The sequence below is a fragment of the Phoxinus phoxinus genome (assembly GCF_949152265.1).
Source record: "Phoxinus phoxinus genome assembly, chromosome: 16".
In the NCBI taxonomy this organism is placed as follows: Eukaryota; Metazoa; Chordata; class Actinopteri; order Cypriniformes; family Leuciscidae; genus Phoxinus; species Phoxinus phoxinus.
This window is the reverse complement of record NC_136891.1, coordinates 10,411,834-10,436,930: the sequence shown is the minus strand read 5'-3', so window position 1 is coordinate 10,436,930 and position 25,097 is coordinate 10,411,834. Positions and strand designations below refer to the sequence as shown.

Here is a 25,097-nt window from a genome sequence, read left to right as displayed (position 1 = left end):
CCCTTTCTGTTGACTCTTTATACAAATGACTGTTTTAGTATAAATAAGAACAACTACATTATTAAATACTCTGATGACACAGTGATATTGAGTCTCCTAGAGAAAGATCGAGATATATTAGCGTATCAGTCTGAAATTGAGAATGTTGTGCGGTGGTGCAATGTAAATCATCTTATCGTAAATGTATCAAAAACGAAGGAAATGATAATAGATCCAAAAAGATTAGGTGATTATAGCCCAGTTATCATCTATGATAATATCGTTGAGCAGGTGGATACCCATAAGTATCTAGGTGTGATCATTGATCGTTCATTTACTTGGAAAGCCCACATTGATTATATTTGTTCAAAATTCCAACAACGACTGTATTTTTTAAGAAGACTTAGGCTGTTTGGTGTAAATCAGAGAATTATGCAATTATTTTATTATGCTGTTTTAGGTAGTCTTTTGAATTATGGGATGCAAACTTGGTATGGCAATCTTACGGTCCAATTAAAATCACAGCTTGCTCGTCTTGTGAAAATTGCAATGAAAGTTATGGGTGTAAGGGAGTACTCATCACTTCAATCAATTTACGAATCGCTGATTTTAAAAAACGCAAAGACAATAGTGAGTGATTCAAGCCATGTTTTATTTTCAATGTATCAGATGCTACCATCAGGAAGACGGTATAGAGTCCCATTATGTAAGAGCAACCGTTACAAAAAGTAATTTATTCCTGTATCTATTAATATGTTAAATAGCTAGATGTAGTAATGTAGTCTGGTAATGCTCATATAGATTTGAGCTTTTTATTTATTGGTTTGTGTGTGCATATGTTGTATGTATGTATTTGTGTATAAATGCAGCTTTGAGTCCAAGACAAATTTCCTGAAAAAGGACAATAAAGTATACAAACAAACAAACAAACAAACAAACAAACAAACATACATTACATAAATGTTAAACATTTTCTAAACCACCAAACGTGTCAAGTGTCACTGAGTAAAATCATACTGGTCATGTTACTACAATTACAATCAGTACATTTGTGATCTAATGTGTTTTCTCACCTCTCTGGCAAAGTGGACCCTCTGAAGGGAGAGCTTGAATACATCCACAAGTGCCTCCCACAATCTCATCACACTCATGATAGGCCCTGCAGGTGTCATTGGGCCAAACATGACGCTCCTCACACTTGCACTCATATTGTGTTCCATTTAACCCACACACTGTAATAGAATATGATTTATTAATCTGTGTTCAAACTGTCAATTTGTCCTAATACTGAAGTCATCTTAGTATGTGACATTATGAAACATTCTGCTCTCACCAGTAGTCATGTCGATTTCTGTGATATTTATGCGGTTGCTCAGAGTCAAAGGCAGGCTGATATTTCTGATGAGATTCCGTAAGTAGTTCACCAGGAACAAGTCAAAGAATCTCACATCAATGTCAATCATGTACTTAGAAGGCAGCACTGCAAGAACAAACAGAAGCAGGTTGAGCCAAACAATTAGTACGATTATATTCTTATACTGACTAAAAGTATAAGAATGTATACCAATGACTAAAACATTGGTTCCACTTGAGTGAACTAATATATATATATATATATATATATATATATATATATATATATATATATATATATATATATATATATATATATATATATATTCAGTAACTTCAAATTTGGAATATACAGAGCTATTAGCAAATAAAAACAACAAGCACATCAGTCCGTGAATCCTAGTAGCAAAATGCAGGAAAATCAAAGCAGAAAAATTAATTAAAGGGATAAAACTGATGTTGTCGTAGAATGATGCCAGTGTCTGACCTCGACAGAACTGTCCATCCGCTGGAAGGCCATTGATACATGTACATGATCCATCAGTGATGACATCACAGGCCTCGTATGAGTGACACGTGTTATTTGGCCAAACAAACAGACCCTCACATTTACATTGATACTGCGTTTGGTTCAATGAACACACTGAAAAGCAGAAGAAGAATCCAAACATCAAATAATCTAAGTCAGTATTCATGATGTACAGAGTTTATTCTTAGCTATTCAACATTACAAAGCAGAGACAGAGCTCGTACCAGTAGTTATGTTGATTTCTGTGATGTTAGTGCTGTCACTGAGTATGTAGGGCAAATTAAAAGACATCAGAAGGGTCCTCAGCTGATCAGTGACGCTACTATCCACACTATTGATCTGAATTTCAATCAGATATTCAGTCAAAGGTAGAGTCACTGTAGAAAAAAAGATTTAAAAAAAGAAATCATGACAATGCCTTTGACCTACAAATACAATAATCAAAGTGAACAAAAGAAAATGATTAACAGACAATGATTTTTTCAGGCCAATAGGATTTCATGTAACAGTTTTTTTTAAACAACTTGATTATGTATTTAAGCAGCTTTTATCATGGATGAAAACAGAAATTACAGAAACACACACCAAACCATATAATAGATTGAATCGATATTTCTGTCAAATTTACTTACAATATAAATAAAATACATCATTAAGTATATTTTCTACATGCTCACCATTGCATGGGTTACTGGTACTGACTGGTTGATTCATATTTGTTTCAGTAAACCCAATTAAGCAGGAACAGTTGTAACTCCCGATTGAGTTGATGCAAGGAGAGTTTGGACCACAGAACTCTGATGTCTTTAGACATTCATTCACATCTATATTACAGGAAGATATGAAAAAGGTTTTATTGTTATCAGGAACACTGAAATACTAATGCCACTTTAATTCAATTATTATTTTTTTTTTTTATGTTTTAGATACTTTATAAATAGAAGATAAATACAATTTAGCATGCAACAGTTGAAAAACAACATTGCTGGTCAACTGTTAATTAAACAACAAACAGTGTTAAATATGATTTGATTGAAAAATTAAACGTCTACAAAACCTACACTAGGTTATTTTCCAAAATTAGACTATAAATAAACATGATTATAGGATTTACCTCTACATGTGTTATTGATGCTGATGGTGAGATTTGAGTTTGTTACAGTGAATCCATCCAAACATGAGCAATTGTAACTTCCTATTTCATTTGTACAGTTGGAATCTGGACCACATACAGATGGACTGACCAGACATTCATTTATATCTATGGGGGAAAAACAAACAAATGAAAAATAGAACTGTTGTTTTGACTGTATTAAGGCAAAGAGGCTAAAGACATGAAAGACTTTTGGTATTTAAACAAAAGTATTGATATTATAATTCCAAGACGGGGAAAAAAGAATTATTTGTTGGGTGATGTCACAACTCAAACAGGAACAGCTAAAACTCACACTAGTTCTCTTACGTAGAGTTCTCTCGTACTGCGTCGAAAGAACGCTACGGGAAAGATATTTCTTTGTCGAGATTGAAGCCTAAAATTAATCCTTAATTTTGTAATATTGTAAAACGCTTTTCTGAAGCATACAACCTAGGCGGAGCAATACAGCTCACCCATTGGCTGCTCTGCCAGAAAAGCACAGCCTATGCGAGGCCAGAGACGCTGACCAATGAGGACGCTTCGCGCCCTTCTGCGTCACCTCCCGCCCAAACAGGCGTGGCCTAGGCCTATAAATACGAGCATAGCTGTCTAACACGCCGATTTTCTTAAATTCAACGAAGCTGCACGCATCGCTGGATTGATTCGAGCCGCCACAGCCGTTTGGAACAAGCACCTCAGCAGGACGCGCCTCTTACCTGAAGCCGCTGGTCATCGCCGCCTTCAGCCGCCGTTCCCTGCTGCGCTTCTCCGGCGTGGAATATCCTTTACATTATGTGTGTGTGTTTTGTGTGTGTGTTCGCCGTCGCGTCACACAGTTTTTCCACACTAAAAGAGCCGAGCGTCTTTTTCAAGATGTCTCGCACCTCCTGTGGCTCGTGTAGAGCCCCGCTCAGCGACGGGGACCACGTGCTTGTGTTTCCTGCCTGTGAGTATCACGCAGCTTCAGCTCTCGTCGATGGCGGCTGCCATCACTGTGATTTGATGCCTACGGTGACTCTGCGGACTCGCCTGGCGTTCATTTACTGAAGCTGCACCTTTTCCGCCCGCTGTAGTGCCGCGCCGTGAAAAGCGCCGTGCTCAGCGGAGCCCGGAACCTCCCTTCACCACGAGGTGCTCGCCGCTGCTGCCGCTAGCTTCTCCGCCCGCTTCGCTCGACTCTCTGACCGACGGACAAGGGCCGCTGTGTGCCGCCGCGTCCGTCATGGATGAGGAAGATGAAGCCGTGTCTGTGAAGGACGACTGCTGTTCTCTCCTCGCTTCGGGTAGCGAGGGATGGGCGAGCTCCGAGGATCTCCCCTCCCCCGCCGCTCGTGAGCGTCGACGGAGAAAGACCAGCATCGATGCGCTTACCGGCTGGATGGCTGCTTTTCTGCAGAGGAACGTACGTTACCGTCCTCACGACCCGCGCCTTTTTCTTCCTGAATTCACGAAGAAATCGCGGAGTCCCGGAAAGCCCCGGTTTCAGCCAGGATGCGCATTTCTGCTTCGAGGAAAGCTACAGTGTTAAAATCCCGCCGCGGCCGGATTTCACTAAAATGTCTCGCTCGCACAGTCCCAACATTCGCGACCGTGCCAGTGTATTTTGCAGTCACCAAATCGGCATCAATGCCCGTTTGCCTGCACACAGACGCCGTTTTCACGACGCCCCAGGTAAATCTGAAAATGTATTTACTGGTGTCCCGGCCACGGCCGATGGTGTAATGTGTGTATCCGTAATGCCCACGACCTAGTGCCCATTCGTACACACAAGCACAGCCCTACACAATACAGGGCTTGCACACATAAAATCGACTCATGTCGGTTGTGCTTCACATGTAAGTTAGTGAACGTGCCCGCTTTTCAGTGCCCACAATCACTACACACTGCATGTCCCGTGGTTTCTGTAAAAACGAAACGAATGCACGGTCAGTCGGTTCTGATAGACAGTACTCTCTGTGCTACACGGTGTCCCGGCCACAGCCGATGATGTAATGTGTGTATCCGTAATGCCCACGACCTAGTGCCCATTCGTACACACAAGCACAGCCCTACACATACAGGGCTTGCACACATAAATCGACTCATTTCGATTGTGCATTATATGTAGTGAGCGTGCCCGTTTTCAAGCGCCCACAATCACTACAAGCTACATGTCACACGGTTTCTATGAAACGAAACCAATGCACGGTCAGTCAGTTCTAATAGACAGTACTTCCCAGTGCTATAAATGTACCCGCGTTCACGCACCCACATTTATTCTCAAACATGCCGAGCCGTACGGGGCTCGCACCGCAGCTGAAAGAGAGAGCGCGCGCGGGCTGCCCGCTCGATTAAGCGCGCCCCCGCATCACGCTGCAATGGCGCCCATGTTACAGCAGACGACTGCTCTCGTGTCGCCGCCATTTCGCGACCAGAGCCCGGTTTTTCAACCCGTGCAAGCACAGCCCTGAACAACACAGGGTCTGCACACATAAAATCGGCTCATGCCGATTGTGTTTTACATGTAGTGAGCGTGACCCACTGCCAAGTGCCCACAACCACTACACACTGCACGTTCCGCGGTTTTCTGTAAAAACGAAACTAACGAACGGTCAGTCAGTACACAAAAACAGTGTCCCCGGTGTTATAAATGTGCCCGCCACCAAGCGCCCACGTTTATTTACAAACATAACGAGCCCTACGGGACTCGTCCCGCGCGCTCTCTCTCGACACAGAGAGCTGAGCGCGCGCGGGATGCATACTGTGTTAAACATGCCCCCCGCCTCACACGCCACGGCGTCCATGTCACAGCACACGGTTGCTCTCGTGTCGCCGCCATTTCGCGACCAGGGCCCAGATTATATTCAACCCCTAGTCACACGTGCAGATGCATGGGAATGACTTCCCGGGGTCTCAGAATGGGTGCTAGAGACTATAAAAAGAGGCTATTCGCTACAGTTTCATCGACGCCCTCCCCGTTTCACGGAGAAAGTCGAAACTACGGTGAAAACAGAAGTAGCACATCTACTTCGAGCCGAAATAGCGAAGCTATTGAGCAAAGGGGCCATAGAGCCTTTATCTCAAGCTCAGAGCGAAGGGGGTCTGTACAGCAGATATTTTCTGGAACCGAAAAAAGACGGGGGTCTCAGACCCATTTTAGATCTCAGGCATCTGAACAAAGCGCTGACAAAGCGAAAGTTCAGAATGCTCACGACCAGAGCTATCCTCGCGCAGATTCGCCGAGGAGACTGGTTTATGACAATAGATCTGAAAGACGCGTATTTTCATACAAATTGCGTCACGTCACAGGCGATTTTTGAGATTCGCCTTCGAGGGCCAGGCATATCAGTACACAGTCCTGCCATTCGGCCTGTCTCTAGCACCTCGTACATTTACAGTGTGCATGGACGCGGCGCTGGCACCCCTGAGACTCCGCGGCATTCGAATTCTGAATTATTTGGACGATTGGCTGATTCTAGCTCAATCACCTTCAGAACTCATCCGCCACAAGACCCTAATTCTCGATCACCTCGAGTGCTTAGGTCTGAGAGTCAATTGGGAGAAAAGTTCACTGTTTCCCAGTCAAAGGATCTCCTTTTTAGGACTGGATCTGAACTCACTGTCTATGACAGCACAGCTGTCATCACAGCGCAGGCGAAATACCCTGCAAATGGCGAAATCCTTCCGCAGCGGCCACATAGTGCCACTCAGGAGATTTCAGAAAATGCTGGGCCTCATGGCCTCAGCCTCAACAGTACTGCAGTTGGGCCTGCTGCGCATGCGCCCACTACAGTTCTGGTTGAGAGCGCGCGTACCGCGCCGAGCATGGTTACACGGTCGTTATCGCCTCAAGGTCACTCAGGAATGCATTTCAGCCCTGACACCATGGAGAGCGTCAGACTGGTACCGGTCAGGTGTAAGCCTGGGGACTTCCTCGAGCCTGAAGGTGGTGTCCACGGACGCGTCCACCTCAGGCTGGGGAGCACTGCTCGACGGCAGACCGCTCTTTGGCCAGTGGGCAGAGCGAGCCAAACTACCGCACATAAACTGCCTGGAAATGATGGCAGTGGACTTTGCGCTGAGGCGCTTCTGTCCCCGGATAAAAGGACACCACGTCCTGGTCCGCTCGGACAACATGTCGGTAGTAGCCTACATAAACCGCCAGGGTGGCGTGAGATCCCGGAACCTATTCAGGTTAGCGGAACGCATACTGGTGTGGGCCCAGCACAACCTGCGCTCGTTAAGAGCAATGCACGTGCCAGGCCACTTGAACGTAGGCCCGGACAGACTCTCACGGAACAACGTTCCTACGGGAGAGTGGTCCCTACACACACAGACAGTGCGTCTGCTGTGGAAAACGTTCGGCAGAGCGGAAATAGACCTGTTTGCAAACCAGGAAAACGCTCACTGCCCAGAATTCTTTTCGAAGAGCGCGAACGCGCTGGCCAGAGTCTGGCCCCGCCGCCCGCTCTATGCTTTTCCTCCTGTCTCACTCCTGCCTCAAGTGCTGGAGCGTATCAAGGAGAGCGGATGCTCAGTACTGCTAGTTGCTCCATTCTGGACGAATCAGACCTGGTTCCCAGCTTTGATGCGACTGAAAAGTACTGCCCCGTGGCCGATTCCAGTGAGGAGAGACCTCCTCTCACAGGCCAAGGGCTCGATTCTGCATCCTCACCCCGAGCTTTGGTCCCTACACGTATGGGCCATAAACGGGTACCCGCTAACCTCCCAAGAGGAGTGTTAGACACGATCGAACAAGCTAGGGCTCCGTCTACTAGACGGCTCTACGCTTCCAAATGGTCGGTGTTCTCTGGATGGTGTTCAGATCAAGGTCTGTCACCACTTCAGTGCGGAGAACCGGAGATTCTCTCCTTCTTGCAAGAGCTATTGGATAAGGGAAGAACCCCATCCACGCTCAAAGTCTATGTGGCTGCCATATCAGCGTTCGTTAATCCAACGCTTGGCCGTTCACTAGGCAGGAACGACCTGGTGGTCCGCTTCCTGAGAGGCGCCAGGAGGTTAAACCCTCCAAGGCCTCCTTCAGTCCCCGTTTGGGACCTTTCTACAGTGTTGAACGCTATGAAAGGGGCCCCTTTCGAGCCTATTCACTCAGTTGACATGAAACACCTGTCTCTCAAGACCGTGTTTCTTTTGGCTCTCGCTTCAGTGAAGCGTGTGGGAGACTTGCAAGCGCTCTCAGTGAGAGCTTCTTGTATGGAGTTCGGGCCAAACGACTCTGTAGTCGTATTGAAACCGAAGCATGGGTACGTGCCTAAGTCCCTCAACACACCGTTCAGGGCTCAGGTCATCTCCCTGTCGGCCCTGCCGGCCTCAGAGGACGGAAATAGCTCCCTTTGCCCGGTCAGGGCATTAAGAGCTTACGTGTCCCGCTCCGCTGTTTTTCGACAGACGGAGCAGCTCTTTGTTTCGTTCAGCGGGCGCTCCAAGGGACGAGCCGCAACGAAACAGAGTCTGTCTCGATGGGTAGTGGACGCCATTGCGCTAGCCTACGCATCTAGAGGCTTGGAATGCCCTTTGGGCATCAGAGCACATTCCACGAGAGGCATGGCCTCTTCATGGGCTTGGTATAGCGGAATCTCGTTACAAGATATCTGTATGGCGACAGGCTGGGCCTCCCCGTCTACATTTATTAGGTTCTATAACCTAGAGGTTCCTGCGTTGCAGGCTAAACTGCTCTCGGTCTAGAAGACTATGTATAAGTGTTCCTGCCCCGCGCTGCGGCCCAGGTCACTTCGATGTTAATATGTATAAGTGTTCCTGCCCCGCGCTGCGGCCCAGGTCACTTCAATGTTAATATGTATAAGTGTTCCTGCCCCGCGCTGCGGCCCAGGTCACTTCAATGTTTAAGCATCACTCACTGACAATGTGTCCCATGAGCATGCTATTACCCCTCATATATATCTATATTTACATATATATGCTATTATGCCTTAAGAGGCACTACTATATGGGATGATGCTATTTTAGCCGCTCTCCCTATACTTCTTGGGGTAGGCGCTTGTATACCAGGGCGCGCGCGCCCTTAGGTGTCTGTGTCGATCCAAGAGCACGCACAGCGGTTTGCATAGGGTTCCCGTAGCGTTCTTTCGACGCAGTACGAGAGAACTCTACGTAAGAGAACGTACTCGGTTACTAACGTAACCTCGGTTCTCTCTAGGAGAGGGAACGAGTACTGCGTCTCATGGCCGTGCGTGCCCACGCTGCGTCGCTTCATTGACGAAAATCGGCGTGTTAGACAGCTATGCTCGTATTTATAGGCCTAGGCCACGCCTGTTTGGGCGGGAGGTGACGCAGAAGGGCGCGAAGCGTCCTCATTGGTCAGCGTCTCTGGCCTCGCATAGGCTGTGCTTTTCTGGCAGAGCAGCCAATGGGTGAGCTGTATTGCTCCGCCTAGGTTGTATGCTTCAGAAAAGCGTTTTACAATATTACAAAATTAAGGATTAATTTTAGGCTTCAATCTCGACAAAGAAATATCTTTCCCGTAGCGTTCTTTCGACGCAGTACTCGTTCCCTCTCCTAGAGAGAACCGAGGTTACGTTAGTAACCGAGTACGTATTCACACAAACTGTAAAGATACAACAGCTCTGCACTCTCAAGTTAATGAGACTAAAATAGAAACCAAAATCAGTTGATAATACTCACTCAGTTGATAATACTTAAGTAGGTATATTAACACAATAATGTAATGAAAAGTACGGTTATACGTTTTAAGCAAAATAAACTGGCATTCTGTTTTTTGTGTGTTACAGTGGCCAAAAAAAAAACAAAGGCATGAAAGACCATTCATATACATTATAATTCCAAGAAGATGGAAAAGAGTAAAATTAATAATTAGTTTGGTGATGTCATTCTTCAAACAAGAACAGCTAAAATTCACAGCAGTATTCACACAAACTGTAAAGATATAGCAGCTCTGTACTCTTAATTCTATGAGGTAAAAACAGAAAACAAAATCAGTTGATAATACTCACCCTGACATGACATGTTGCGGCTCACAGGACTGTCTTTATTGGAGGTATTAAATCCACTCCAGCATGAACACATGTGACTCCCTATGATGTTGATACAATCTGAGTATTGACCACAAACTGACACTGCATCTTCACATTCATTGATGTCTGGGGAAAAAAAGAGTGAGAAAAGCTATTCTAAACCACCAAAACGTGTCAAGTGTCACTGAGTAAAATCATACTGGTCATGTTACTACAATTACAATCAGTATATTTGTGATCTAATGTGTTTTCTCACCTCTCTGGCAAAGCGGACCCTCTGAAGGGAGAGCTTGAATACATCCACAAGTGCCTCCCACAATCTCATCACACTCATGATAGGCCCTGCAGGTGTCATTGGGCCAAACATGACGCTCCTCACACTTGCACTCATATTGTGTTCCATTTAACCCACACACTGTAATAGAATAGGATTTATTAATCTGTGTTTAAACTGTCAATTTGTCCTAATACTGAACTCATCTTAGTATGTGCCATGATGAAACATTCTGCTCTCACCAGTAGTCATGTCGATATCTGTGATATTTATGCTGTTGCTCAGAGTCAAAGGCAGGCTGATATTTCTGATGAGATCTCGTAAGTAGTTCACCAGGAACAAGTCAAATAATCTCACATCAATGTCAATCATGTATTTAGAAGGCAGCACTGCAAGAACAAACAGAAGCAGGTTGAGCCAAACAATTAGTACGGCCCGGCTAAATCGAACCAATGAGGGCAGTCGATCAGTGGGTGAAGGTCTTTGCGCGTGACTGTCTTAATTTGAATAAATTTTTTCATATGTATTTTCTTGTTATTATGTAATATCATGTAATAATGCAACCTTTTAACATTTTGTTTTACTTATTTGGAAATGAGACATTTGTACCAGTTACCCTGAGACATTTTAAATGATACTAAATATGTATAATACTTGATGATAATCATTAACTTTAAACTATATATATTCTTGGGTGAATTTTAGGTGAAAACAAAAACTGTTACAAGTATTAATAACTACTAACAAAATATTTGTTTTACAAAAATTTCACAGTGTCTGGTGGTTCCCTGGGTTTAACACTAGAGGTCTCAGTTTTCACGGTGTCTAGGCATTTTCACTACATTTCCCATAATCCTGTCTGTCACTGATTGTTCATTTCCTTCAGCTTTTTCTCGTCACCTTGTTTGCACTTGTGTATATATACCATGTCTGTTTCAGTGTTTGTCATAGAGTCCTTGTATTTTGTCCCCACACTTCCGTTTCCTGTTGATCGTTTATGTCTTGTGTTCTTTGGATTGCCTTTTGATTTCGACCCTTGCCTGGACTGATTGTGAGTACGGATTACCCTTTTAATAAAGAATACTGCTCTTGGATCTACCTGTTCCTGTGTGTGTTCGTGACAAAAAATATCACCACACAGGCATTAAATAAACACATAATGGATCAGATTATGTCAAAAACTCAATTTCGACCAAAAGTGGAGATAGATCCTTATAATTCTAAGCTCACGAAATATACAACTAATTGAATAAAAAAATTAAAAAAATAATATTGTGCAAACACTGTGTAACAAAGCTTTCTGCTCTCAGTCACGTTGACAATTGTGATATTTATGCTGTTGCTCAGAATGAGAGGCAGGCTGATGTTTGTGATTAGACTTAAGTAGTTCACCAGGAACAAGTCAAAGAATCTCACATCAATGTCAATCTCGTAGGTAGAAGGTGGGGCTGCAAAAAACCCCCACTAAAACAGACAGAACAGAAGCTAGTATAGCCGAACAAAAGTGAAACTATGAACCAGTTTTTCTTGATGCCACGGACTCCTTCTGGAATGTTGTTGTTTTGCTGTATTTTTATGAATGTTCTTACTCTGCAATAGAGATCAGCCGATTCTGATTCAGATCATTTTTATACAACAGTGTCCAATTACTGATATGCTGAACCCATTTTGATGTGATTTCCTCTTTCCTATTTTAAGGATCTAAGCGCACAGTCTAAAGCGTACGGCGCAAGTGCACATAAGGCGTGTCTGAATCCAATTTTTGCTTAACAACGGGAAAAATGGTCGGCGCGCCCGGCTCATGGTCTAAAAGGGTTGTCCCTATTCTCTTAACGAGTAATGAGTGTGTTTTGGGCGTAACGTGCAATAAACCAATCAGAGTGTCCTCTCCCATTCCATTTAAAAGCCTGGCGGAAAAACATAGCGGAATTTGCAAGGAATCGGATCAGCTTATGCGCAATGTTAAAGCGTGCAAGCAGACCATCTACGGGACAAGCCAGATTCCACCATAATGTACACAATAATAATCTTTTACGTTGTAATACTTGTACATTGCATTTGTAATTTATATGTACTTTCAAGTACAATATATCAATTTATATAATAAATTCTATTAACAATAAAGCAATGTTTAAGTACATACAGTACAATTTAGCCTTCTACGTATTAAGTGAACTTTGTACATTAGTATTTGTCAAATCCTACATGTGTAAAAGCTGTAAAAAATAAGAAATTGAAATATAAAAATGTTCTTATAAAATAAATTTAAATGTAAAAATATGTACAAGACTTAAATATGATATAGACTTTCAATGTAAATTACATGTATTTGCAAATAATTTCAAATATATATACTGTATATATTAAAACTGCATATGTAAAGGTAACAAGTTAACCAATTAAGAGTTTTTTTATTATTATTGTTTAATTGTATCGTTATTTTTCTTTTAACATTACAAACTTTTTTACAGCTTTTTTTGGGTGCATTTGCAGTTGGCTTGTTTGGTCATGATTCTTACCGCTCTCCAGCACACACATCTCTCCATCACTCGGAATACCACTGATACATCCACATGAGCCCAGACTGATGTCATCACAGGCCTCATATGTCTTGCAGTTGTTGTATGACCATGCATAACCATCTTCACATACGCACTGGTATTCTGTCACATTTGGCTGGCACACTAATGTAAATATAACAGAACTGGTTAACAACAGTAAAGATGAAAATTAAAGGTAGGGTTGGCAATTTCGCAGAGGCTAGCAATAGTAAGCTAGCTTTGAAAGCATGAGATCCCGCCCTCCCTTCAGAGTGTCTCCAAAGCCATCAAAGTCCCTGCGTCACCGCCTCCATCACCCGGATTTATCATCATCATTATTGACTATTAATAAAGAGCCTTTTACTTGCATATTGTGTCCTCGTTTCTGACGTAACAGAACGATCTGACCAAGGATGGATACAGCAAGTACATCAGCGCCGACCATGGAGGACTGTTTGAGTAACAGTATGGCTCGTTTGGACATTCAAGAGAAGAATTTAAATGAGACTGGTCGCGCTGTTCAGGCGTTAGTGTTGCAGATGTCAGAGCTCACCCAGCAGATCCAACAGCTACGAGCTCCCACTGCGCCGCCCACACCGGCCGCTCCCCCCACACCATTGGAGAGCCCATCCCAGTCGGAGCCATGCCTACCAGCCCCAGAGCCCTATTCAGGTGATCCAAGATTTTGCAGAACTTTTCTAACCCGGTGTTCCATGCATTTTTCTCTCCAACCCAAGACCTTTCAGACCGAGCGATCCAAGGTCGCCTTCGTGATCACCCTCCTGACTGGGAAAGTGGCGTTATGGGGAACGGTGGTGTGGGAGAATGAAGATCCGTGCTGCGCCTTGTTCCAGGAGCTCTCCGATGAGAAGAGTTTTCGGCCGGGCGGTCGGCGGAAGAGAAGCTGCAAGAATGCTGGCTGAATTACGTCAAGGAAATAGATCAGTGTCAGACTTTTCGATCAAGTTCCGGACCCTTGCAGCGGAGAGCAAATGGAACGAGGAGGCGCAGTGGGAGATGTTCCTGCATGGGCTGGCTGACCGCGTCCAGAGAGAGATCTATGCTTTGGACCTGCCTCAATCTTTTAATGAACTCATCGCTTTAGCCCTCAGAGTTGATGCTCGACTATCCCGAGTTGGAGGTCACGCCATGAGTAGACGCTCTCTGGCAGGTGCCGAGGGTCCACAATTTGGAGGCGGGAAAGGTGGAGGTCCCAGGGCCTTTGCCTATACTGTGGAGGGGCCGGACACTATGCTTACAACTGTCCGGTAAAAGGCCAAGCCCGATAGTAAGTATGAGGCTACTATCGGGTGGGATCTCCGCCGAGAAGACCTCATCAACATCTACCCTCCTTCCGGTAAGACTGAGATGGTCAACACTCACTCATGACTGTCAAGCACTCTTGGACTCCAGGGCAGAAGGTAATTTCATGGATCACTCATTTGCACGTCAATTCAAGATTCCCCTCAAACCCCTCACACATCAGATTGCTGTACACGCACTTAATGGACAAGAACTCCCCACCATCACTTTTGCCACAGAAGACATCACCCTCATCACTTAAGGCAACCACACCGAGATCATCTCTTTCTATATCCTGGACACTCCCCTTACACCCATTGTCCGTGGTCACCCTTAGCACACCCTGCACAACCCTAAAGTGGACTGGCAGCTCAAGTCTGTCTTCGTGGAGTAATCAGTGTCATAAGTCTTGTCTAGTGTCAGCCTGTCCTTCTGTTTCTGTCCCTGTGTTGCAGGAGGAGGCAGTGGATCTGTCTAACGTGCCCGCGGAGTACCTGGACCTGAAGGAAGTGTTCAGTAAGTCTTGGGCTGCTTCTCTCCCTCCGCATCGTCCCTATGACTATGCTATAGATTTATTACCAGGTACGGCTCCGCCCAAGGGCAAGTTATATTCGCTCTCGACACCAGAGAGGGAGGCTATGGAGAAATATATTTCTGATTCTCTAGCAACAGGGTTCATCCGCCCTTCCTCTTCTCCAGCGAGGGCGGGTTTCTTTTTTTGTGGGGAAGAAGGACGGATCTTTGCGACCTTGTATTGACTACCGGGGGTTGAACAACATCATAGTAAAGAATACTTATCCTTTGCCGTTGAATTCTTCAGCCTTCGAGAGGTTGCAGGGAGCGTCCATCTTCACAAAATTGTATTTACGTAATGCCTATCATTTGGTCCGCATCAGGGAGGGGGATGAGTGGAAGGCTGCGTTTGCCGAACTGAAGGGTTGCTTCATTTCAACCCCCATTCTGACAACCCCTGATCCATCACGTCAGTTCATGGTGGAGGTCGATGCATCAGAGGTGGGGGACAGTGTTATCCCAGCGCTCTCTCTCAGATGAAAAGATGCATCCGTGCGCGTTTTTGTCTCATTGTCTATCTCCTGCTGAACGCAATTATGACATTGGGAACAGAGTTGTTGGCAGTCAAGGATTGGCGGCACTGGTTAGAAGGGTCGGGGGTACCTTATCGTTTGGACCGATCACAAGAACTTAGAATACATTCGGACTGCTAAAAACTCCAGGCAGGCTCGGTGGGCACTTTTTTTCGGTCGTTTTGATTTTACTCTCTCGTACCGCCCGGGTTCTAAGAACATCAAACCGATTCTTTATCGCGCATTTTTGATCGTTCCGAACGCCCGTCTACTCCCGAGTGCATTTTACCGGAGACTCTATTCATCTCGACACTTGTATGGGAGGTCGAATCGAAGGTCAAGAAGGCCTTAGAAGGGGTAACGCCTCCGGTCGGTTGCCCACCGAATCGTTTATTTGTGCCTGAGGGTCTGAGGTCCTGCATCATTTAGTGGGGGCATTCTTCCAATGTGGCTTGTCATCCAGGAGTCTGTCGCACTAGATTTTTAGTCAAGCAACGGTTCTGGTGGCCTCTCATGGCTCGTGACATTCCCAATTTTGTTTTGGCTTGCTCAGTTTGTTCCACTGGTAAGACTTCCAATCGACCCCCAGATGGGTTACTCCAACCGCTGCCGGTCACTTCGAGACCCTGGTCCCATATCGCTCTAGATTTTGTTCCCGCCGTCCCACCCTCTCAGGGTCACACGGTAGTTTTGACCGTGGTGGACCGGTTCTCGAAGGCGGCCCATTTCATTCCCTTGCCCAAATTACCCTCAGCCAAGGAAACAGCAGTGATTGTCGTTGACCACGTCTTTCGGATACATGGCCTCCCGACAGATGTGGTTTCTGACATGGGACCCCAGTTTGTGTCCAAATTTTGGAGAGAATTTTGTAAGCTTCTGGGGGCTACTGTCAGTCTGTCCTCAGGGTTCCACTACTTTCACGGTTCATAGATCCAATGTCTCTCTCTAGTCTCGTGCTTTGTTGTTTACATGTGTGTGAGTGGGTGTGTCCGGATCGTTACAGTTGATCAGTAACCAGCTGCCACTCATCTCATCTCCTATAAATCCTCACCACTTTCTCATCTCCTTTGTCAGATCATTGCAAGAAGTCTCCGTGTTGTCTGATCCTGTTTCCGTGCCTCGTGTCCCGTCTTGAGTTCCTGTGTTCCGGTTTCGCGTCTTGTTGGATTACGTTTCATGTCTGCATTACGTCATCATTCATCAGAGCACGCTGCACTTCACCCATCACTCCGTGTCTGACCATCAAAGTCCCCGCGTCACCGCCTGCATCACCCGGATTTATCATCATCATCGTCATTATTGACTATTAATAAAGAGCCTTTTACTTGCATATTGTGTCCTCGTTTCTGACGTAACACGTACGGGTTTGGAACGACATGAGGGTGAGTAATTAATGACATTTACATTTTTGGGTGAACTACTGTAACCCTTTAGGACCACTTCTATTATTGATTGCCATCCGGGTGTGAAGAGAGTTTCAAGCTGAATAACAAAAAGTGTTTATAAAAAAAAATGCCAACCCTGCCTTTAAGTAGTAAGAATGATGTAAATGGCTTTTGCTCACCTGTTGTAATGTTCACAGCAGTAATTTTAGTTCTGTTGTCCAATTGAAGTGGAAACACATTAAAAGCCAACGCTGCTCTGATTTGTTCAATCGATATAGCTTGGGATGCATTCAATTCCACAACCACAATGTATTCCAATGGCTCTATTCATATGAGAAAATGAAGGATATTTTAATAATCATGCTGTCATAAGGAGGCCTGTACTATTAAAGTACAGGACAAGATAAAACAATTCATAGACAAAATAACAAATTCAAATCTTAATTTATATATATATAACATGTATTAGTAGAGGTCAAAACCATGAATCAGACCTGCACTTATATTATAGAGTTGCCCTTCTATGTCGCTGGAATAAAACTAGAAGAAAATAACAGAAAAATACATTTATTTTACATATCAAATTTTATCATTTAATCATGTGATCATGGCTTTGTTTATAGTAATAAAATAAAAATGTAATGTTGCATATTTTAAATTTGCATTTAATGTGTACAAAACATTTGATTAATAATGCAAATGATTGAAAGTTCTGAAAATGACAGCAATCTGTTGGTTTTTATATTTTTTGTATTGTATTTATTTATATATAATTGTATTTATTTATGTTTCTGTAGTAAATAAACTTTCCCCTACCTGGAAATCTATACTTGTTTTTGGGAAATCAGGTGTTTGCCCAACACATTCATGGGTCAGCAGGAAAGCCATGATTCCTGCGAAGTACTTTAATACCTGTCCTGTATCTGAAGTATAAACGGACACCATTAGAAAACAAAACACTTATTAGCCTGTAGTCCAGAAACTAAAGGTCTCGGAAAAGAAAATGAAACAGAATTGTACAGTAGTGCCTGACTTCTGTCTTTTACAAAGCAAATATTCAAACTAAGCATTTTCAATGATCTGGCAGAGTAACTCAAAATGAGCCAAGAACTGGGAGATCCGCAAAACTTTGTGTGAAAAAAGTTTGTGTGAGCTGTCTACGCTCATTGTATAAAACTAGTATGTTTGCATAGCATACTTCTTCAAATGTGAACACATTTTGGCCCATGTGATATCTGTATATTGTATGTTTACTGTATATTATATCACCACTCTGTTACACATTTGTTTGTTATACATTTTTTAAATACTACATAGATTTTGTTATTTTCACTTGTTTGCATATTTGAATGATCAGTTACTTAAAGGGGTGGTATAATGCCCTTTTCACAAAATGTAAAATAAGTCTATGATGTCCCCAGAGTGTGTATGAGCAATTTCTTTAAAATAACATATCTAAGTGAAATAAAAATCAATCACCCCTTTACATTTATATTTAAGAATACTGAAGTTTAATGTTTTTAAATGATGTGCATATAAGTTTTGGTAATAACATAACATGTTTTGGTACAGTACATGTAAGTTCTGGTAATAAAAATAAATGTTTGATTATCTGAAGATCAGTTAGCCTACTTTTCTTTACTATACTTCAAGTAAAAATCAAGTAATGTTGTACTCAAGTAAAATTGAAAAGGAGTATTTATTTTTATTTTACCACCACTGGTATTCTGACAAATCATAAATACTGTACTTCTTTATGCAGAATTATATTATATATTATTTTTTATAAATATTTCGGAGTGGAAGAGTATGACGGGTGATAACAGGTGTAATCAAAGCCAGAAAATATTTGTCATTACACTCTAAAAATCGTATAGCTGTCACAGAGGCAGTAACCTTTCAAAATGTGGATCTTTTAGAAGAGTTTCGCCCCTGTGAGAGCTGTTGTACCTTTTTTTTTCTTCTTAAGAGTGTAGCAAAACTAATCCCTGTTAAAGGTTCAAGTGGTTTAATATACAAGATGCACCATAGCATTTTTGTGACAGTAGGTCTAACAGTAAATCAAAAATAAGTTTATTTGTCATTTATTGTACCTTGACCAGCCATGCTTCTCTCTGATGTACGTCAGTCAAAATAACTTCAACCTATTTCTTCAGAATAAAAGGCAATCATATGGCTCATCCAGACACCTTACATCTGTAAAATAGGAAATTCTGTCATATAAAATCAGATAATAATGATGAAACTGAACAATCAATGATAATTTCATGCTGGTTTTTTTTGTTGTTGTCACAAATCACCAAAAAACTACTGACTTTGACTACTGAATGGTATTTTTAAATAAATAAAAAAATGTATAAAACATCTGAAGCACTAAGCGCTGTGTAAAGCGGAGGGCGCAAGTTCACTTAGGGCGTGTCCAAATCCACTTTTGCTATTTTAACGACGGGAAAAATGGTCGGCGACTAGGCGCATGGTCTAAAAGGGTTGTCCCTATTCTCTTAATGAGTAATGGGTGTGTTTTGCGATTTACGTGCGTTAAACCAACCATGGGCGAACAAATGGGCGCAAATGCATTTTCTATTTAAACAACGTGGCGCAGGACGAAAAAATAATAACTGAGCTAAAAACACTTGCGTCGCGCTTGGCACTGCATTGCGGTAAGATAGGGCCCACAATGTCTAAATGTTGTATCCATTAATGTTTACAACAAATATTTACATTACTATAGCAAAGGTTAACTCTTGTGTGGAAGTGCATTGGCATCAGTCAGAAAATAAAATAAGATAATTTAAAGGATAATTCCGGTATTTAACACCTTGAGTCTATATTGTAGTTTGTTTTGGATGAACAAGAGTGGTGGACAACATTTTTTTGACAATGGTTCCTCTCTCGAGTTTTTGACTATAAAAGAATTGGCCATGGACCCATTTAACATTGGAGTTAAATGTCCGAAAATGTCCGAAAATGTCATTAAAACAACCTTTAACATTAGTTTTCAAAACTGTGCAACTCACCGAGTGATTAGTGATGTTAGTTGATGTTCCAGAAACAAAAAGTGTTGCGAAATACAGTTTCTGTCGTGTTTTATTCGTCATTTTGTAAAATCCCATTGAATTCTGTTGAAGGACTGAGTGCTCGTTAATATAAATGTGCTACCGGAAACGGAAAGGGGGCTGTTTACATTTGGTCGATGTAGTCTTTTTGCTCGCTTCCGTTTCTCATAAGGCTAGCGAGCAGAGCAACTGTGCTCCGGGAGAGTAAACGAAATAAAAAAACAAAACCTTCATTAATTGTTACTTGTGACCACTGACCAGTGCAATATGAAGTTGAACTCGGCTGTGACCGTGAGTGTCCCGCGAGACATAAACATCGGTTATTGCCATCAAGTGGTCGGGAGTGTGCTAACGCTTCAGATTCAAATATTGAGCGGAAGTTACACGTTGTGAAGTGTCTGAAAAAATAGTTCCACTATAGCAAAATAAACGGATTGGAATCATATATTGTGACGATATATTGTTTATAATCATCAACGAACACCACTAACCACTCGGTGAGTTTAACAGTTTTGTAAACGAACATTATTGGCTGTTTTAATGACATTTTCGGACATGCCCATTGACTCCAATGTTAAATGGGTCCATGGCCAATTCTATTATAGTCAAAAACTCGAGAGGAACCATTGTCAAAAAAATGTTGTCCACCACTCTTGTTCATCCAAAACAAACTACAATATAGACTCAAGGTGTTAAATACCGGAATTATCCTTTAATAATAAATTACAATGACCCAAACTGAACGCTTTAACTTCATTTATGTAAAATTCTTGCTCTTTAGATTTATAACATACTCCTGCATGACTAGATCGAGGACGATTTAAAAAAAGTACAGCACTGAACAGCACATTTTAAAATCAAAGAAGTTCTAACTTCACTCAAAAAATGTTAAGGCTTTAAAAAAAAGATTAAATCAAAAATAACTTCAAATAGCAGAATTCCATCAAATTGAATTGAATGATCCTTACATATTATTCATATTATGACGAAACCATTTTAAATTAGTTAAAACTATAGCTTAATAAAACATTTTGTTTAAATCTTAATGGAACACGGGAATGGACCATTTAGTTTATGTGATTCGTATTCATAAATAAATACAAAATTAAAATATGTCTACATTTATGAATATGAATCACATAAATTGAAATAGTCCACTCCCTTCCCAGACAGCATGGTAAAATTTATTCAATGTTGAGTTTTGATCCAAACCATAATTTTGGTTGACATCAAAATTTCAATGCTGATCCAAAACACTTTAAACATTGAAATTTTGCCAAGAAAGCCAACAGCACACATTGGTGGATTCAGTGACATTGAACTAACAGTGATTTGTAGTAGTGGTGGGCAGATCGAGGCTTCGTGAAACAATGAAACAAATGTGCCATATTGTGTCGAGGCTTCGAAACAATCCGACACCCGTCTCAACGGTGACACCTATGGTCACTTGCAGGTGTTGGTCTAAAACAACCTTGACAACGAGCCATTCAAAAACCTTTTTTTTTTTTTATTGTATTTTTCTTATATGTGAAGCTTGTAACCTGTAGGCTCCTCACTGTGCATGATGTTATTTTGGTCATGAAAAATTTATATTAATTGAAGAAATCAAGCCACAATGTCTCACTTTTTTATAGATTTTTATTCAAAAATATTAATTTTCTTTGCTGTGGAAGGACTTAGCCTACTTTTTACAGATAATTTCTCCAGCCTTTGAAAAAATCCTCTCACAAAAACCCAAGAGGTCAAGATGCGTTGACTTCACTTTTATACAGATGTGCGATTGTGTGGTCTGTTTCCGACCCTGTAAATCAAACGCTGATTCGGCGGACCATGCCACCTGTCGAAACACTGGTGGAAAGAGTACTAACAAATTGTATTGTGATTATACTTGTTGTTGTCGACAGCGTAATCACCTGACCTGGGACTTGATGATATCCTGTACCTTATCACTACTTAACCAGGTAATCATTTATATTCCTGAATCTGTATTGAATTTGAGAAATGTAACGGATTTCCATTCAGTTTAGCTTGTTTCCAATGAAACACAATAAAAAATAAAAAAACATCTTGTTTTTATTAATAAAGTGATTGACATGGCTATTTTGTGATATTTAAATAGATTAAGTTCTACATAAGGTGAATCTGCAGCTTCAAAGGGATAGTTCAGCCCGAAATGAAAATTATGTCATCAATTAATCACCCTCAAGTTGTTCCAACCCCATGAATTTCTTTCTTCTGCTGCACACAAAAGAAGAGTGAATAATTTTGGCTACCAGACAGTTGATGTTAGCCGTTGACTTGCATGGTATTTATTTCCTACTATGGAATCAATGGCCACCGTCAACTTTCTGGTTACCAACATTCTGTAAAATATCTTATTTTGTGAAAAAAACTCATACAAGTTTGGAACGACTTGAGGGTGAGTAATTTATTTATTTATAAACTATCCCTTTAAAGAATTTTTTATTGAAAAAAAACGTAAGCTCTTTTATTCTACAAGATAAACATGTTATTTGAATGCTGTAGTTTCACAGAAAATGAACTGAGATAGTTAACGGCTATAGCTTAGAGGTGTTTGTTCCTCTTCATGAAGAGTTTAGCTCCAACACATCTGCCTGGAAGTTTTCATTGATCCTGATGACCTCATTAGCTGCCTCAGGTGTGTTTAATTAGGGCTGGAGATAGGACACCCCTGCCATAGTGCTTTCTTTAGATATTGAAGCATTAATAGAAATAAATAAATTAAATGAACAGAATTTAACGACACTATAATCGTAGTTAGAATATTTTGTTTTTTAAAAAGTGATTCATATTGTGTTTAGTATATTAACATTCTTGAATGTGACTGCATGTATGACAACTGAATTAACTTGTTCTCAAGTAACATCATGCTTTCTTTTTCAGATTTCAGAGAACCCAAAGGAAAAGAGGCAGTAGTCAGATGTAAGACAGATTTTTAAAAACCAGAACCGTTGGACCACTTGTAGTTATGACATCAGACTTCTGAAGCCAATTTAACTTTTAAAGGTTGAAATGCTTTTGTCCCATTTCTACCCCTTTCTTTTTAAAGAAATTATCTTTAAATATATTTTTGTCATTGATTGTTTGAATAAAATTAACTGACTAATCTGCTGGAAAGGTGTCATTTATATTTTAAAAGGTTTTCGGCCAAAATTTTGAAATGGTCAGGAATTTGTTGACACACCATTGAATTGTAGTTGAAATATTAATGTTTCAACATTAAGTTGGTACATCAGATGGCAACATTGACATTCCCTTTCAGTTGTATTTTCAGTGTTTCAACAAAATGTATTTAGAATCACATTGTAACACAAAACACATTGCAACATTGATCAAACCATATTACCAAATATTATTTGCATCATTTGCATAACATCATTGTGTAACATTGATTCAACAATATTACCATTGATTATTTTTGTTAATTTCAATATTGATTCAGCATCGGTGATGTAGAATCAATCAGTGTAATGTTGATTCAATAGCATTACCATAGATTTTTTGTTCAACATAGTTTCAACATTAACTGAGGGTGCAAAAGTGATGTTGATAAAATATCACTTTGTAATGTCGAATCAATACTATTACCGTTGATTTTTGGTTGAAAGCTCAACATTATTTCAACATTAACTGAGGGTGCAAAAGTGATGTTGATAAAATATCACTTTGTAATGTTGAATCAATACTATTACTGTTGATATTTGGTTGAAATCTCTCATTGTTTCACCATTAACTGAGGGTGCAAAAGTGATACTAAAGGAACATCACGTTGTAACGTTAATTCAATGCAATAAGCGTTGAAGCATCAACACTGGCTCAACATTGTTTCAATGGTTACATGCTATCTGGGATTCCTTTCCATTAAGATTCATACAAAACTCTGTTTTTCTACTTGTTTACTCTACTGTTTTTTTACTCATTCAAAATTCTGAATTCATAATATGAAAGGATTATTCAATTCAAATTGATGGAATTTTACTATACAATTGAAATTCGTAAATCTGAAAAAAAGGACGTCTACAGCATACACATTTAATAGAATAAACATACTGATTTATCGCTCCTACCTTACCTCTGGAAACAACCATGAAGTGATACTGAGCTTGTTTCTAAGTGTCTGAGATTTTGTTTCCTTGCCAAATTATGCACCAACAAAAATGAATGCCTCTTTGACATGTTATCACCACAAGAATGTGACTGTGTGGATAACCTGCTAGACAAGTTTGATTCCCTTTGTTATTGCCATGTTCTCTTTTTACTTTAGATCAGATGAATGTCCGAATGATTAGCTTTGACTATGCCTAGTGCCATTCATAATTTAAGAACATCAGAGAACCCCTTAAGCAAAATGCAAGTCAAATGTGGTGTCTCATCCTTTTTTTGCCTTTCCTGATTGGAAATTTTTTAAGTGAAGGTGATAGTCACTGGAAATTGTTCCTTCTCCTTAAAGAAATTTGTAGTATAATTTTTGCACCAGTTGTTACCAAAGGATTAGCTGTATTTTTAAAGCAGCTAGAATTGATCACCATAATTTGTTTAAGACTCTATATCCAAACATATCACTAATACCAAAGCATCATTTTATGACTCATTACTGGCGAATGATGATACAATTTGGCCCACTGTCTAAATTTTGGTGCATGAGATTTGAGGGAAAGCATGGTCCTCTAAAAAGACAAAGCACAAGTTGTATGTAATTTTGTAAATATAAGCAAGACATTAGCCTACAAGAGTCAGGTTCAGACTATGTTTCATTGGAAACTGGGAAGTCCATTAACAGAAAAAATTACTGTCTCAAATGTTTTTCCAGTCATGGTTGGATCTTTGGAAAAAAGTGTTCTGTTTGTTGAAAACATGAGAGACTTTGGCTATGAACTTTACGCATGTAGCACTGTTCCCTATCAAGGGAAATCCCACTGCGTTTACGCAATGGGAACACTTCCAAGTGTTGCGTCATGAAGCACGTGTCAAATCAGCCTAAAGAATGAGCGGGACGTCAGGTGACGTCATAGACCAGGAACTATAAATCACCCCTGAACGCAGAGCGTGACAGCTTCTGTTTCTTCAGCGAAGCGATATCTGTGTGAATCTATCTTGTCTTATTTATTGTTGTCTGTCAAGTTGCAATACATATTTTATGGCAAAAAAAGAGCAAACAAGCGTTGTGTTGTTCCCTGCCCACGTTATATCACGAGCGGACACACACACATCAGCTTGTTTGGGAGTGGAGCATGCCAACAGTCAGTTCTCGAGGGGACTGCCTGTGAGGATTGCGAGAAGCTGTCCGTGAGGACGCTCCGCTCCCGCCGGGCGTTCTTCAAGGAGGACGGTTCGGTTCGCGTTCCCCGAGGCGCGGGTCCCGCTGTTGAGGGGTTGAGACGGGCACGCCCTATCTCAGCTTTCATCTGCCAGATCCAGTGCCTTATCTCAGGGAGAAGCACGCTCT

The 25,097-nt window shown here is 41.5% G+C and overlaps 1 protein-coding gene across 1 annotated transcript; it reads right to left on the bottom strand.

Moving 5' to 3' along the window:
• Positions 1 to 611: 611 nt before the first annotated feature.
• On the bottom strand, positions 612 to 23,794 carry LOC307012701 (uncharacterized protein). The gene is made up of 16 exons (XM_079639660.1): positions 23,724 to 23,794; positions 18,668 to 18,770; positions 17,391 to 17,497; positions 17,069 to 17,114; positions 16,754 to 16,897; positions 12,782 to 12,946; positions 10,505 to 10,651; positions 10,245 to 10,403; positions 9,968 to 10,114; positions 2,976 to 3,122; positions 2,539 to 2,685; positions 2,086 to 2,238; positions 1,820 to 1,975; positions 1,313 to 1,459; positions 1,053 to 1,211; positions 612 to 870 (listed from the first exon to the last, which is right to left on the bottom strand). The coding sequence occupies exons 2-16, from the start codon at positions 18,678 to 18,680 to the stop codon at positions 773 to 775; spliced, it is 1,935 nt and encodes a 644-aa protein (XP_079495786.1). The 5' UTR covers positions 18,681 to 18,770; positions 23,724 to 23,794; the 3' UTR covers positions 612 to 772.
• Between the last annotated feature and the right edge of the window lie 1,303 nt (positions 23,795 to 25,097).